Genomic DNA, 16,659 nt, shown 5'->3' on the forward strand with positions numbered 1-16,659 from the left:
CGGCTAGGTAATTTGGGGGGTTGTTTCTCTCCAACAAACGGTTGCGTCCATGTAGGCCACATACAGTAGGCCATTGCCTAGGGTGGCAGTTAGTAGAGGCGGCACAAACACACCGGAATGCAAGAGAAATGGCGAGAATAACGGGGTCGCGACTCCGTAATTCTCGTACCAGTTCCCGTGCGCTCCCCGGTGCCTGGGGGAGGGAGGGCCTTCCGTCTAAAATCATCATTTAGTCGACTAAAATGTATTTTGGTGGGCCTTGATCGTCGTAATGACTGTTTTTAGACAAATAGTAGATCTACAAGCTCACAACACGTCGCGCTGTGACGCATTGTGAGCTTGTAGATCGGCTATTTTCAGCATGCAACCAAGTGTAAAATTACTTGTACTGGATCTCTTGTCCACTATTATTTGTTGACAAAATTGACAGTCTATTTAGTTGGTCATCATAGTTATTAGATTATTAGTTATTCACGTTTGAAGATTTTTCCTTTCACTTTCACAACCGGAAATGACATTGAATGTTGCTCAATCGACGCTGCCAGCATGTAGACTGGTGTGCTCGGTTATGATATTATTCATGTTCCGTCCTGTGATTACTCTCTAAATCACTAAACGAGCGGGATTATTTTTCATAGGACGGAGACCTCCGTTTATGCTGCTCGGAGTGTTAATAAGGTAATATTCATTATTTACATAAGGTTTCACTTACTGTAGGTGGTATGTATCAGTCTGGAGGGACAGAGGGAAGGCAGGAAGGAATGAATCTGGACTGGTTTGTTGTTCCTCAACGTCTGAACTCTGAAACATCGACGTCTGTACTGGTGGGACAGCTGTAAACAATACATTAAAAATGAAATGTCACACTGTGTTCATTAGAATGATGACGTTTAGGTTTAGGTGTCGTCCTTCTAAAACTAGGTATTCTCGCTGTTCTACTGCCAGGAAGATGAAGAAGTTGGATTAAAGTTGGCCCTGCAAAAATATTGTGGATCCGTCTTTAAATGGTCATTTATTTTTAATGTGGATCCGATAATTAAAGTCATTTGGAGTGAATATCGGCAGATCACCGATCAGTGTCTGATTATCAGATCAGCTCTATTGAATACAGTGCGTCCCATGGATGCTGCAACCTTAACTTAACTTAAGGACACAATATCTAGAATTATTAGTTAAGATTGTTGGCCAAATGGCCAAAAAGATTATGTGACCTCATTAGCTATGATGTAATCATGCAATGACGTCATACTGTGTAATTGTTCTTTAAAAATAATTGTCCGATAGACTAAACCTCAGTTGACGACTTGAAACAAGTTCATCTTAAATTATTTTTATTTATTCTCATTGACGGTGTTGGCTGCTGTGTGAAATGATTCGTTGGACGATACATCTGAAAGGAGAACATAGGAAGGGCCAGGCTGCTGTGGTGGTCGGACACCAGATCTACTACTTCGGAGGCGACGGAAACCATTTTAGAGATCACATTGATGTACACATCTTCAACACAGTGTCTTTACGTTGGAGGAAGTGACGTCATATGCTGGAACGGGACATACGGAAGCAGACCGTGCAGGTATGTTTTCCGCATATGTCCCATGCCATGATGAAGATATGTACCAATGCCAGGTAATTGTTTTACGATGGTGACGTAATGATGATATGTTTCAGTGTCGGGTGCATTCAAGGGACATACGCATCAAACCAACTTAGTAACCACATTATACCACTAACCAACTCAGAAATTACATATACATATAGACATACAAGTAAGACGCGCAAACGCAGGAAGCAAACGCAGCTCGTAAATGGCAATAACAACAATTAGAATAAATTACATACTTTTTAAGGTTTTCTTTTTAAAGTTCTCTTTTTTGTGTTTTTTTAAGATTTTATTTTTAAGTTAAGTTTTTTCATTTTAAGTTAAGTTTTTTTTTAAGTTAAGTTTTTTCTTTTTCATTTTAAGTTTTTTTTTTTTTTTTTTTTAAGATATTTTTTTGCGGCTTACGCCTTTATTGATTTTTTAAGGGACAGACAGTAGGCTGACAGGAAACGGGAGAGAGATGGGGGGATGACATGCGGTAAAGGCCGTGTCGGGTCCGGGAGTCGAACCCGCGGCACACCGCGACTGGATCACCAGTCCGGTGCCCAGACCGTTACGCTACGGCCTGGGCCTAGTTATTTTTTTTTTAAGTTAAGTTTTTTTTAAGTTAAGTTGTGTGTGTGTGTGTGTATGTGAGTGCGTGTGTGCGTGCGTGCGTGCGTGTGTTTTGTGTGATACAGCTGTGCCCGGGCGGGCGGGTGGTGTAACAGCGGGACAGACACACACACAGACATGATCTGCAGGGTCTCATAGTTAGTGCTCACTGCGTTCGCAATGAGCATATGACGTGATAAATATATGTACCAATGCCAGGGTATAATTGGTTATCGATGGTGACGTAACGATGACATTTTTCAGCGTTGGGTGGACTAAAGGTAAAGCCCCTATGTATACATAACAGGCATAAGTAATCATTACCATACTTGAAAATACTACTTGTTTTCCTCCAAAAGCAAGGTACGTAGCAAATAGCTAAGCCTAATAATTCAATATTGCAAACGTTCTTTCACAGAGAGGCTGAGATTTGAAAGTTTGTAGCGGTCTACAGTACTTGCACGCTCTGCTTGCGCACTAGTAGGCCTACTTGTGTGCAACAAGCAAGTAGGCACCCGACAGAGTGCAGTTCTAGTTCATACATAGTGTCGACCTAAATGGCATTATATATATATATATATATATATATATAATATAACGCCATTTAGGTCGACACCATTCTATAACTTTTGTAACAAATTATAATATAGAAGCAGCAGCTATTCTATGCCAGTCAACAGTCTTCCTTCGTGTGCATTTGCCGCAAATACAAAAGCAGCTGCATGGTATTAATATGACTATGTCATCAATTCAGAAATATACACAAAAACTAATAAAGCGCCCGTTTCACCTGACATGTATGACTATGTATAAAAATAACACAGACAAGGCGTACAGTTTATAAAGATCGCTAGTAAAACAGACATACACGATTACATTTATGGCATTAAACACAATCAGTGCCGGAAGTTCTTCAAAATAGGAGCTCTGGGGTGCCAGAGTTGTCTGGTCGCTTTTACTCTGAAACCCACGACCCTGGATTAGGAGAGACGAGTCATTCTTTCCGCCTCGCTAACAGCTAAGTCAATGGTAAGCTAATTTTAGTGCAGAGCGTCAGAATAATTATTCTTATCTCGTCCGGTATCATTGAGGATGCGCTAGCACGTCTGAGGACGTCCTATGTACGCGTCGATTGGGACCCCTATGACGTGTGGCAACGTCCTATGTATGGAATCGTTTAAAGTGCTGGGTTTTATAAGCCATACTGTACATGAACGTTTATGGCTCGAAATGTGTTAAGAACCATGGTGTTGTCCTGGACAGTCAGCTCTCATTCAAAGCACACATTACAGCGGTCACTCGATCCTGTAGGAGGTTTTAGCCGGGGAGCCACAGGCCCAAAAGCTCAAGGAATAGAGATGAACCTGTGATGTCATGACAAACTTTTGTGTTTTCTCTATTCACTTGGTCATTAAGGTACACAGAATGAGAGGTCTGCTCTGCCGGAAACGTCGCAAAATAATGTTATGGCCATTTTTGTATACCACACCATAGACAACCAATATATGTGATGTGACCATAGACTGTAAAAAATATGGACAAAGCGTTCTCCGGGTCTAACATGAACGTAAAATGAAGCCTGTCAGTCCTTGTATTGTAAGTCGCCATCTTTCTAGATCCGTTTGGGCCCAGCTGGCCCATTGGCTGGCCCAGACAACGAGGTGGGACTTCCCTCCTTCTTCTCCGTTGGTTTGTATTTTGACTCGAGTGGGAGGGGAATCCCGATCATAGACTGTAACGGTAGCCACGCCCCTCAGAACATACGCGACTTTATGGTCATTTTTTTAATAAATGGGACCATAATTTTCCAAAAAGAATATTATGACATTAGAAATGAGACTTTAAACTAGTGACTGGAAGCAGAAAGTATTCATGGCCATGTTTATTAAGGTAATACAGTCTAGGTCAGTGGTAACCAACCTTTTCAAGCCCAAGAGCCCATTTTATTCCCAATTGTAAACCAAGATCTACCACTAAAACGTGTTAGAAAAAACACTTGTTTTTTTGCTATTTCTGACAGGCCCAATGCATGTGCACACATCCACACAAAGACTAAAGCTTAAATAAGAATAAAAACTTATAGTAAGTTATATTATCAATGTCAAATAATATTAAGACAAATGTATTAGAAATAAAAAATATTAGGACAAAAATACAAATAAACTTCTTTGTTGAGTTTTTTTTTTAAATAAAACAAAATGCAAAGGACATGAATTGCTTTTACAGCACAATATTTTGTTTCTCATTTCAATGAATATTCACATATTTGTAAAGTTTGAACGCCAACTTTTAACCAAACGTGGGAGAAACACTGTGCACGGCTGCACGCACAAATAAAGAGTGCACTCGCGCACGCACATGACGGATTATTATCGATCAAAACAATCCTTAGCGTCGCTTACAAAAGCATGTGTTGCACAGCATGAATGATAAGTAATCACCGACCTGGATGGATAAATATCAGTGGTCCATCCATTGTGTGACCTGATTAACGAGCAACGGTAGGCAGCCGAGTAAGTTAACAGCTTAGTAAATTAATAGTCTACCGTAGCTGTGTGTCAGATGTTCTGTCTGAAGCAGTCAAAGCCAAGGAGAATGTTACAATTTAATTCACAATCGAGCATCTTGCCCTGCATCGAATATCACATGATAGAACAGCAGGATAAAAACGAATAGTCTGTCTATCATCCATGCATCCATGAGCTAAGCGTCGAGCCCTGTCTAGGACCCACTTCCTTCAAAACTGTGGCTTTCTTGTTCAATAGTTAGAATCTTCAACTCTCACTGTGTCATGTTTTGACAGCGGCACTAAACATTTTGACAATTTGTCATAGTGATATTTATCCAGCCAGGTCGGTGATTACTTATCATTCATGCTGTGCAACACATGCTTTTGTAAGCGACGCTAAGGATTGTTTTGATCGATAATAATCCGTCATGTGCGAGTGCCGAGTGCACTCTTTATGTGTGCGTGCAGCCGTGCAGTGTTAAAAGTTGGCGTTCGAACTTTACAAATAATAATATTGAATAATATTCAACGTGTCGGGGACGCTATCATGCTGCGTTCACTCTGATGCTCTGTGTGCTGCCTGCGAGGGGAACAACAGACACACAGCACATGAGCACAGAGTGCTAAAAGGGGGAGGGCCGAGGGCGGTGCGGTGGAAGCAAGGGGAACAGATCTTCAAGCTGAAATGCATCGAGCCTCTACACGTTGTTAGCTTGTAGATCTGCTCTTTTTTTGCGAATGACATTCTGCTGGCAGTGGTGGCTGGCTGCCCGTCAGTCTGACACTTCGGGATCGACTTGAAAGGTTCCCGCGAGCTACTGGTAGCTCGCGAGCCCCTGGTTGGTTACCCCTGGTCTAGGTGAAGTTGGGCCCAAATACATGGACCTCTATGAGGCTATGGGTTTTTCTGGGTCCAATGACAGCGCCACAACAGGCCATTATATGAACTTTCAGGAAATCCCGATTTCCTTAGTGGCTTCACAAAATATCTGTCTGACTGCCCCCCTGGATGTGACATGTCAAACTAGGGTTTTTTCATGATTATGAATCTATTCCAAGCAATAGTTTGGAATGGGAGTGTTTTTCATGTCATGACATCACAGGTCCTCTCAAATGTTGGGAGACTGGCTCGTGGCTCCCTGGCTATTTACACTCTATAACATTTGAAGGATTTAGAGTAGACCGTTCCTCACCCAGGAGTCAGTAAGCGTTATTCATAGTCTGGATTTTCGGTGGTGAGGTGACCACCGAACAACAACATGACGTCACGAGCAGCGGTGAAGAGCAAACAGACAGTTTGTACAGACAGACAGTGCAGAGCCACACAGGCTGCAGAGTGCAGACAGACAGTGCAGAGCCACGCAGGCTGCAGAGTGCAGACAGACAGTGCAGAGCCACACAGGCTGCAGAGTGCAGACAGACAGTGCAGAGCCACGCAGGCTGCAGAGTGCAGACAGACAGTGCAGAACAACGCAGCAGAGAAGCATGATCACGGGGAAGGAAGAGCTCGTACTTTACAGTTATTTGACACGTTTGCAATGTTCGAACATCACTCGATATCACTTTAAGCCAAACGCGGCTGAAACAGCGCAGCGCAGCCAATGCAAAGCCACAACAAAACACAGTCATTGAACCACTCACAGAACGTCGGAAACGAACGCAACCAACGGCCGCGGCCACTCACTGCACAAGGGTGTGATTTTTAAACTTCAATAAAAACATAGGGTATACAATAAATGCAGTACATTTGTTTGGCTTCATATTTCTTCTGTAGATAGAGAAATACACAGATGTTGTCAAAATGCTCCCAAGTTTTCATGATAAAACTATAGGCTATACACATTATACTCGTTATAAGCATTTATGTCTGAGACATGGGCGGAGTAAATGGGGGGCCCCCCCGGGGGGGTCGCGACCCACGGGTTGAGAACCCCTGCTTTAAGAGACCGGCATCACTATGGTTACAAATCTGCCGTAAAGCAGGTGGTCTCTGGGTGACTATACGTGAGTTGTTGTGACTCTTATGTACATGCTGCTGTGTTGTTAATCCTGCCGACGCTTTTCAGTAAACTTTACTATTTTGATTATAATCAAATGCAATGAACTAGCCTACTTATTTCCACAGTTCTATTAATTGGCTTCGCAAGGCTGCTCACTATGGGAGTTGACGCCCCCTGGCGTAAACACAGAAGCACTACAAATAAACTCACAGACTTTTAGGCTGGGACTTTAGACGTGATGACGTTGAAGACCCCGCCCGCCGGGTGCACCTTATAAGCGTGCCTCAGCGTCACGTCTCCATTCGTTTTTCTCTTCTCAAGTGTATAACACGGCGCTACGAAGTCTCCCTCACGGATGAGTATCTGATTTATTTCCACAAGGACGAGAAGCCTTCTCGGTACCGCGGAAACTGCTTATCCCAGAGGCTTCAAGAGGAAGAAAGTCGGTGAGTCCACTTTCTTAACTAAGTTAACATTAACTTGGAGGTAATTCAGTCCGTTAGTGGCTCGCGGCCCTAGCTGGTTTCTTTATTACCTGTGTGACGGTCTGTACCGTGGCTAGCAACAGCCAGGTTTCTGCTTCCACACAAACCTTCGCGGACCTAAAGGTCCCGAACGTGTGAAGTGCCAGGAACGGTACGCAACCCTTCCTTGGCTTCCACACGTGTGGCGGCTTTAGCGGTGACTACTTACAGCCCGCTCCAGCCACACACAACGTCCCGCGGCTCTTCCAAGCCCACGACGGTGACTAGAGCAGCATAAGTTATTCTGTCTCGAACGTGTGAAGAGCCAGGAGCGGTACGCAACCCTTCCTTGGCTTCCACACGTGTGGCGGCTTTAGCGGTGGTTACTAACAGCCCGCTCCAGCCACACACTACGTCTCGCGGCTCTTCCAAGCCCGCGACGGTGATTTGAGCAGCATAATTTTATTCTGTTTAAGCTTCCACGCTGTGTGACGGTCTGATAAAGCTATCTTAGCTTTCTTTCAGCTTCCACACATACGTCCCGTGGCTTTCACAAGCCCGCGACCGCGTGGCCCTCGAACGTGTGTGCGTGTGAAGAGCTACGAGCGGTGCAACCCTTTGTTAGCCTCCACACGTGCGGCGGCGTTAGCGGCGGCTATTAATAGCACGCCCTTGCCGACACACGTACGTCTCGCGGCTTTTCAAGCCCGCGACGGAGGGGTAACCTAGGCAGGATATAGTAATATTTCTGTTTGGCTACCACTTTGTGTGACGTCTCTGATGTGTGACGTCTCTGATAGAAGCTAACAATAGCTCTATTCTCAGGTTCCACACGCACGAGGCGTCTTATGCGGTGAGTGGCAACACCCACTGCATCACTGTAACGTGACAACCTACCAACTCGGCGCCTACAGGCACGCAGCCTCGTAGGACTGGTTATTAGAATTTGAGGTTACTTACGTAACCCAGGTTCGTAAACCGGCGAGCCTTGTTTGTGGCTTGTTTGTCCACGTATTTCTTGGCTTTACAAGAAAAAAGTGACGATCCATTCGCAGCAGCTAGTGATAGCCCTGTCCTAGCTTCCACTTTTACGTGGCTGCCTACTAACCTGAACAGCACTTAGTGATAATACTGTTTGGTTTCCACGCTGTGTGACGTCTCTGATAGAAGCTAATAATAGCTCTATTCTCAGCTTCCACACGCACGTGGCGTCTTATGCAGTGAGTGGCAACACCCACTGCATCACTGTAACGTGACAACCTACCAACTCGGCGCCTACAGGCACGCAGCCTTGTAGGACTGGTTATTAGAATTGGAGGTTACGTACGTAACCCGGGTTCTTAAACCGGCGAGCCTTGTTTGTAGCTTGTTTTGTTCACGGATTTCGTGGCTGCCTGCTAAACTCGGCCCCTCTTGCCTTGTTTTTTGCTTCCACGTGCATCTTAGCTTCTAAGATGTCTGAGTCTCCGACCAAGGCCCGGCGTCGACGCCGTCGCGCCCTAGCGGACGCGGCCCACGCCGTTGCAACATCTATTGCACGGAGGGCCTACAACAACGCTCTGAGACAAGGAGCCAGGCAGTGGTCCGCCGACATGGACGCTCCACTCCCCGACGCCCCCGACGTTGTCATTCTCGCGGATGACAACGCAGACGTGGTGCAGGCTCCAAGAGTGGACAACGCTGAGATGGACTCTGGGGAGTCCTCACCTCAGGACTCAGCATCCTCCTACACCTCCGACGAGGGGGAGGATGATGGGGAGAGCAGCGACGAGAGCGACGCCGAGGTGGCAGAGCCGCCTCCGGTCGTCATGGCCGCTCAAGCGGCCGTTGTCGCCGCCCCCATTGCAGCGCCGGTTGCTGCTGGAGTTGCATCGGCCGACACCGTTGCAGCTCCGACGGCTCCAGCTGCTCCGGCTGAACCGCAGCTCCACTATGACAACACTGACATAGTCGATCTGTTCAAGAAGGCCACGATCCGCTGTGGTCTGGCCTGGCCGGCCAGTCTTGAACCTCCGGTGGCTAAGGACACCCTATGCGAACAGTTTCGCAAGAAGATTCAAGGCAACCCAGCGAAGTCCCAGGCCAAGGCTGAGATCCCCCTCGATGACGGGTTCCTGAAATCCCTCATGCTGTCCTGGGGACAGCCTTACTCGGCTTCCGCCTCCCTGGGCGGAGGCATGAAGCTGCTGGACTGCGCGGGACAACGGCAGCTTGGCCTCGAGGCCATGCCGCCGATGGACAAGTCCTTTGCCGGGTGGCTCATGGGTGTCAACCCCAATGTCTTCCACGAGGACCCGGACTTCTCCTTGCCTTCGGACAAGGACGACTCCAAAATTAATAAGGCTGCCTATAAGTGCGCCTCAACTGCGGCCAGAGCACTGAACGCCGCGACCCTTCTGCAAGGGTCCGCGTCTCATGTCCTGTTGGAAGCGGGAGACGAGCCTACCCCCGACCACATGGCTGAATTGAGGCGCCTGCACCTTGAGCTCCTCCGTCTCACTCAGGCCCAGACAGAGATGGTGGGCGGAACTATGGCGAGACTCCTGGTCCTCGAGAGGGCCAGGTGGCTGGAGCTGTCCCCCAAAGTGGGACGTACCCCTCTGAAACAGAAAGTTTCCACATCGACACTCTTCGCGTCCATGCTCGAGGAGATGCGCTCCCGCGACGGACAGACGAAGAATGACACGGAGGTCATCGGCGCCTGTCTCCCGGCGTCTGGAGCACGACCCAAGCAGGCTCAGCCCTACAGGCCGACCTACGAGCGCACCATGGACAGGGACAATCGTTCCAGGTCCAGGAGGAGCGCCTTCAAGGTCCCCGCTGCTCAGAGGGCTCCGTCAGCGGCGTCCTCAGCTTCCCGCCCACCTCGCAGCCGCAAGAAGACCGACAGGCCCAGGCGCCCCTCGGCTTCTCCGGCCGGCGGCCCCCGCAAAGGGGCCACGGCAAGAGGGCCACCTGGCGGGAAGGCGAAATAACCAGACCTGCCCCACGGGGAGACATCGGACACTGTCTCCCCCACCCTTCCCCGAGTTTCTCTGAAGCGCAGCATAGTGGCCACGGGCCTCATGCCGGAAGCGCTTGGTGTAGGCGGAAAGAGGACTTGTTTCTTGGGAACAAACGTCTCTCCAGTTTTTTCCGTGCCACCACTTTTCTTAATAAAGCAGTGTTCTCTACTGAGAACCGGTCTTTTGAATCGTCACTCGAAACTCAAGGGGATGGGCCAGCAGCCCGGGCCCTCGAGGGGGCCCAGGGCTGTCGGCCGAAATACAAGTGTAACTGCCGTGGACACAGCCCCAGAGCCCCAGGTCCATACTGCAGGACAGAGGCCCCAGGCCCGGGTTCTGACCGAAGGAGGCGCCGCTCCACCACAAAAAGGTGCGGAGCTGGCTTCAACCCCTCTGGCACTGTGTCTACAGGAGTGGAATCGTTGTGGTGTTCATCCGTGGGTGTTGAACACCATCTCGAAGGGTTACAAACTACAGTTTGCCAGAAGACCTCCCACTTGTGGGAACGTTCTGTTCTCGCAAGCGAGTGGTCAGGCAGCCGAGGTTCTCCAGGGCGAGATAACGTCTCTGTTGGAGAAGAAGGCTATACGTGTGGTGCCCATGGAGCAGAGCAACACCGGGTTTTACTCCCGCTACTTTCTCGTGAAGAAGAAAGGGGGGGGCATGCGGCCCATTCTAGACCTACGGGCTCTGAACGGCTATTTGAAAGCGTTTCGCTTCAAAATGCTCACGAGCAAGGCTCTGCTGCGCATGATGCGTCGAGGGGACTGGTATACAACTCTCGATCTCAGAGACGCGTATTTCCACATTCCCATCTACCCACCACACAGAAAATTCCTGCGGTTCGGCTTCAAGGGACAGATATACGAATATCTGGTCCTTCCGTTCGGACTGTCACTGAGTCCAAGGACTTTTGTGAAGTGTACACAGGCAGCCGTCGCCCCGCTGCGTCAGAGGGGCGTTCGGATAGCAATGTACGTGGACGACTGGCTGATTTATGCGGACTCGGCGTCAACACTGCGACTACACACGAGTTGGGTGGTAGATCACTTGACGTCTCTGGGTTTCAGCATAAATTACGCCAAGAGCGTGTTGGTGCCGACGCAATCGATAGATTACATAGGCATGACGTTGAACGCTGTGTCTTTCACGGCGCGTCTATCCGACGAGAGGATCCGCTCTTTTCAGTCGTGTCTGGCGTTGTTTCGGACGGGCAACAGGGTCCCGTTCCGAACCTGTCAGAGATTGGCGGGTCTCATGGCCTCTGCAATATCCGTTGTTCGGCTAGGCAGATTGTACATGAGACCATTTCAGAGGTGGATGCAGTCACTGGGTGTAAGACAACACCGTTGTCATCATCTTGTGAACGTGTCGGTGGGTTGCTTCGAGGCATTACGCCAGTGGAGAGGCGCTCAATTCCTCTCGGAAGGCGTGAGTATGGGGATGGTCGTATCCCGGAAAGTACTCACGACGGACGCCAGCCTGTCTGGGTGGGGTGCCACCCACGAAGGCAGGACGGCCAGGGGGGTATGGAGTGGCAGCATCAGGTCTGCCCACATAAATTACCTGGAGCTGATGGCGGTAATGTTGGCGTTACAACATTTCGAACGTTTCATCAGCGGTTCCCATGTCCTGGTCAGGACGGACAACACAACAACGATGTGCTATATCAACAAGCAGGGGGGCCTACGGTCCACCAAACTGCATGCGCTAGCACACAGACTGACGTTATGGTGCGACGAGCACCTTCTTTCAGTCAGAGCCTCCCACGTTCCGGGACTCCAGAACACGGGAGCGGATCTGTTGTCCAGGGGCCGATACCTTTATGCGGCTTGGTCACTGCACAAAACAGTGGCCAGACAGTTGTGGGAGAGGTTCGGCGAGCCACGAGTGGATCTGTTTGCGTCGGAAGAGAACAGCAAGTGTCCTCTGTTCTTCTCCATAGCAGGGACGGCTCCGCTAGGTTTGGATGCCTTGGCGCATCGTTGGCCCCAGGGCCTACTTTATGCGTTTCCCCCGTTGTCTCTCATCCTTCCCACGCTGGAGAGGGTGAGGACACAGCGCCTGTCAGTAATCCTGGTGGCCCCAGGATGGGGCTCTTGGAGGTCGGACATAGTCCCTCTCCTGTACGGTCGGCCCTGGCAGCTTCCGTTGCGCAGGGACCTATTGACCCAGGCGGGAGGCGAGATATTCCACCCACGGCCGGAAGATCTAGACCTCTGGGCTTGGCCCGTGAGAGGTTGAATCTTGGCGCGGAGGGTCTTCCCCAGAGCGTCATCGACACTATTCAGTGTGCGAGGGCGCAGTCGACCAGGGATGCTTATGATATGAGGTGGCGGTTGTTTGAAGACTGGTGTTCACCGGCTCAAGTTGTGCCATTTCAAGCACCAGTGAGGGTCGTTCTGTCGTTCCTCCAGGATCTCTTGGACAAAGGCAGGGCCTTTAGTACTGTCAAGGTGTATCTGGCTGCTATCTCAGCCTGCCACATCGGGTTTGAGGACAAGACGGTGGGCCAGCTCCCGCTGGTGCGCCAGTTCATGAAGGGGGCTAGCCACCTTCATCCGGTGACCAAGTCTCTGGTCCCCTCGTGGGACCTTGCTTTGGTTTTGGACTCTCTGTCCCGGCCACCGTTTGAGCCCTTGGAGGGTTTGAGTATGAAGCTATTGTCGCTGAAGACAGCGTTGTTATTAGCTTTGGTGACCGCTAAAAGGGTCAGTGATATCCATGCTTTGTCCACAAGTGCGGAATGCATGAGGTTCAATGGGGATGCAAGGGTGGTCATTAAGACCAATCCGGCATTTTTACCTAAGAACCGCCTAGCTGCCCCGGTTCCGGTGGACTTGGCGGCGTTCTGTCCGCCCCCCTTTGCCTCTGAGGAGGATAGGAGGAGGCATAACCTCTGTCCGATAAGGGCATTGAGGTTGTATTTGGACAGGACTAAGGTGTCGAGGAAGACTACACAACTGTTTGTCTCCTGGGATCCCAAGACTGTGGGACTGCCTATCTCAAAGGTTAGGCTTTCCCAGTGGATCGTGGAGGCTATAGAGCGGGCCTACTCTGGTAGGGATATGGTGCCTCCCGTAGGGTTGAGAGCACATTCCACGAGAGGTATGGCATCATCCTGGGCCCTCTGTAGGGGGGTCTCTGTTCAGGATGTTTGTTCCGCTGCAAGTTGGGCGTCGTCTTCCACCTTTGCCACCTTCTATAGACTGGATGTGACAGCAGCGCCAGTGGCGCATGCGGTCCTGGGCGTGGCCTCCAGTTAGGTGGAGAGACTTGGTCCCCCGCGGGGGACGTTGGTCTTCTCCAGGGCGTTAAGACGGTTGTTCTGTCGGCCCCTCTTAGGCACATTTGCAGACTTAGGTCTGATTGGCCTTCCCGTTGGGGTACAGTAGTCCTGTTGAGGGACGTACTGTGGTCCTTTGCTCACAGATAAAGGTACGGGCCCTAGGGGTCCAGACTTTGTGATGACAATAAGGGAGTTAATGAAGTCTCCCATAGTGAGCAGCCTTGCGAAGCCAATTAATAGAACTAGGGGTTACGTATGTAACCTAGGTTCTATAATGGCGAGCAAGGCTGCTCACCAAGATTCCCTTCTTGATTGCTTGAGAAGAGAACAATTGTTATCGAATGGAGACGTGACGCTGAGGCACGCTTATAAGGTGCACCCGGCGGGCGGGGTCTTCAACGTCATCACGTCTAAAGTCCCAGCCTAAAAGTCTGTGAGTTTATTTGTAGTGCTTCTGTGTTTACGCCAGGGGGCGTCAACTCCCATAGTGAGCAGCCTTGCTCGCCATTATAGAACCTAGGTTACATACGTAACCCCTAGTTTTCTAAAGTGAACTATTAGGCAACACTGACAGCAATCAGGTAAATAAACAAACTTGCAGGATTGCAGTGTCCTGCCAATGACGGTTGTTGTTGTAACTTGGTGTGCTTAAGTTCTGACTGTAGTTTGTAATCATCTTATCGTGACATGATGACTTGCTGTACGGCTGTAGTGCTTGTGTGTGTGTGTGTGTGTGTGTGTGTGTGTGTGTGTGTGTGTGTGTGTGTGTGTGTGTGTGTGTGTGTGTGTGTGTGTGTGTGCATGTGCGTGTCCTAAATAACACATTTGTAGGGGTTAGGGCATTGTATAAAAACGGCAAAATAATTAATACAAGGCAAAAAATGCCTGGGATTCCCCCCAGACATTCACCCGCCGTGTAGCCTGAGCTAACGTGTTAGGTTTCTGGTCTAGAGGGGCGGGTCGCGGCTGAGATTTGCGCACGCCCTGATTGGATCTCATCGATCTGTCCGTCACCCCCGGCCCCTCCTCTCCCCCCTAGTGCAGCGCTACGTCACATCATTTGGAGCGACGCCCACCCGGAAGGGTTGACTCCCACTTTTAGACCAGAGCGGCCAATGTGTTCCTCCAGGCTTTCAATTTTTGCACCAACAAAAATGAAAGCCTGGTACCGAGGCTACCCCCCGTGGGGTTAAGTTCAAGCTGGTCTGAGATGAAAGAATGTTTTGGCTGTTGTAGGACGGGTTCAATCGTTTTGTTTGTGTTTGGCACATGCGATGCAAGCACTACAGCATCAAAAGTAGCAGATCCACAAGCTTGATGCGAGGAACACAGCCTGTACCGTCCGGGTGTGGGTATGTGAATATGGGGTGTGCGAGTATGAGACTCTGGCAAGCAGATCCTTAACTTGCAGCGAACTATATTAACAGTACGCTCTTATTTTACTTTAATATAAGTTGTGTCGGGATTTGAGGCAGGCTCGCTCCCGTGTCAGTCTGTGTCACTTGCGTCTGTGTCTTATGCAGCGCTGCTAGTCTCGTCGGTGCGCACGACATGCGCATTTTCAGTGCTCTAGTCCCGAAACCATCCCGAATGAGATATTTTAATCGGCCCAAATATATATTTTATTGGCCCCGGGATGTCAGGACGCCGTTAATCTTGAGCCCTGCTAAGTACACCGTTTAACTCGGGTCCGTTTTACTAACTACAGAGGGTCTAAAAAGCAGTTAAACTGAAGTGACGTTAATGAATTCCAAATATTATCAAAGGATTCTGAGACACCCCTGGACTAAGTGGACTCACGGCACCCATTTTAAGAAGCCCTGGTGGTGTACTGAACTAGAGAATATTATCCGACTCCAAGTTGCAGGAAATAATTATTTAAATCTCGCTCAGATCATTCTGCTACCTGGGCAGGCATAGGAGCGATCTATAATGGCTGTGAATCTGGAATACATGAAATGTACGAAATATCACAGACGTTCTAGGATAGGAGTGATCTATGGCTATGTATCAAGGTTCAAGGCTACTTTATTTTGTCTCCCAGGGGAGAAATTCGTCTTGGACACATGCAGAGACACGCAGGCCTACATAAATACATTATAATACAATGCAAAACAATAACGTTGTGTCTGGAAATACATGAATTGTCTAGTCTGACTAGGGCTATATATCAGGGTTTCTCAAAGTGGATGTCGTGGCACCCTAGGGTGCTGTGAGGCCCGTGGCACAAGCCCAGGGGTGTCTGAAGGCTCATACATAGTCTGGATTTTCGGTGGTTAGGTGACCACCGAACTACAACATGACGTCACGAGCCGCGGTGAAGAGCAAACCACCGCCACCGCTCCAGCCGTTCTCTCTGTTTTTTACTCACCAGTCACCACCGCTCAACGTTATTTCAGCTCCGGTGGTCAGCTCACCACCGGAGCGGTGGTCACCTCACCACCGAAAATCCAGACTATGAATATAGGCCTTCAGAATACTTTGATAGTATTTGGGATTCAACAATATCACTTCAGTTTAACAACCCCCTAGACTAGACTTAGTATAAAACAGACTGAATTCTTGGTGCGTTGTTTTTCAGCCCTCGGTACACCAAATGTCTTTACCAAAAATATCAGATCTACAAGCTCACAACTAGTGATGCACCGATGTACAGTATCGGCCACATAATCGGTAATCGGCCGATATTGCTATTATCGGTCAATATCAGTATCGGCAAATAAAACTGACATCAACCGATTTTAACCATCGGTATCGGCCAAGATTTTCGCTATTGTTGCATCCCTACTCACAACGCATCACAAATGTCAGCTTGTAGATCGGCTATTTTTGGTGAATGCTACCCCCCAGAATAGGGATGATGGGGTTCAAGGGCCATTTTGACCCGAGGCCGATTCTAAAAAGAAACAGTTTTCTGATGTTTTTATGTCAGTGGTTCTCAACTGGTTCATGTCAAGGACCCCAAAAATTATATATAATTGGCCGCGGACCCCCAAAAACGTGCACACTGAAAGAATATATATGTATTCAAAGAGTTGTGCCACATTTTCAAGATCTTCCCAAAATAGCAGATCTACAAGCTCATAGCGCGGCACTCGGTGCCACACTATGAGCTTGTTGATATGCTATTGAGCCTGTAGATCACCTAGTGTCCATAATGAGTTATAAAAGGTTTATAATAATGTTTGATATAAATAT

At 48.8% G+C, this 16,659-nt stretch overlaps 1 protein-coding gene across 1 annotated transcript in view; it reads right to left on the reverse strand.

Annotated features, from left to right (window-relative positions):
• Nucleotides 1-16,659, reverse strand: part of dbt (dihydrolipoamide branched chain transacylase E2) — a 39,046-nt gene that overhangs the window by 20,340 nt on the left and 2,047 nt on the right. The window contains exon 2 of the mRNA XM_083767935.1: nt 713-833. Within this exon, the coding sequence (XP_083624061.1) occupies nt 713-833 (121 nt within the window). The remainder of the gene's footprint in view (nt 1-712; nt 834-16,659) is intronic.

The sequence above is a fragment of the Protomyctophum parallelum genome, assembly GCF_964188405.1.
Source record: "Protomyctophum parallelum genome assembly, chromosome: 6".
In the NCBI taxonomy this organism is placed as follows: Eukaryota; Metazoa; Chordata; class Actinopteri; order Myctophiformes; family Myctophidae; genus Protomyctophum; species Protomyctophum parallelum.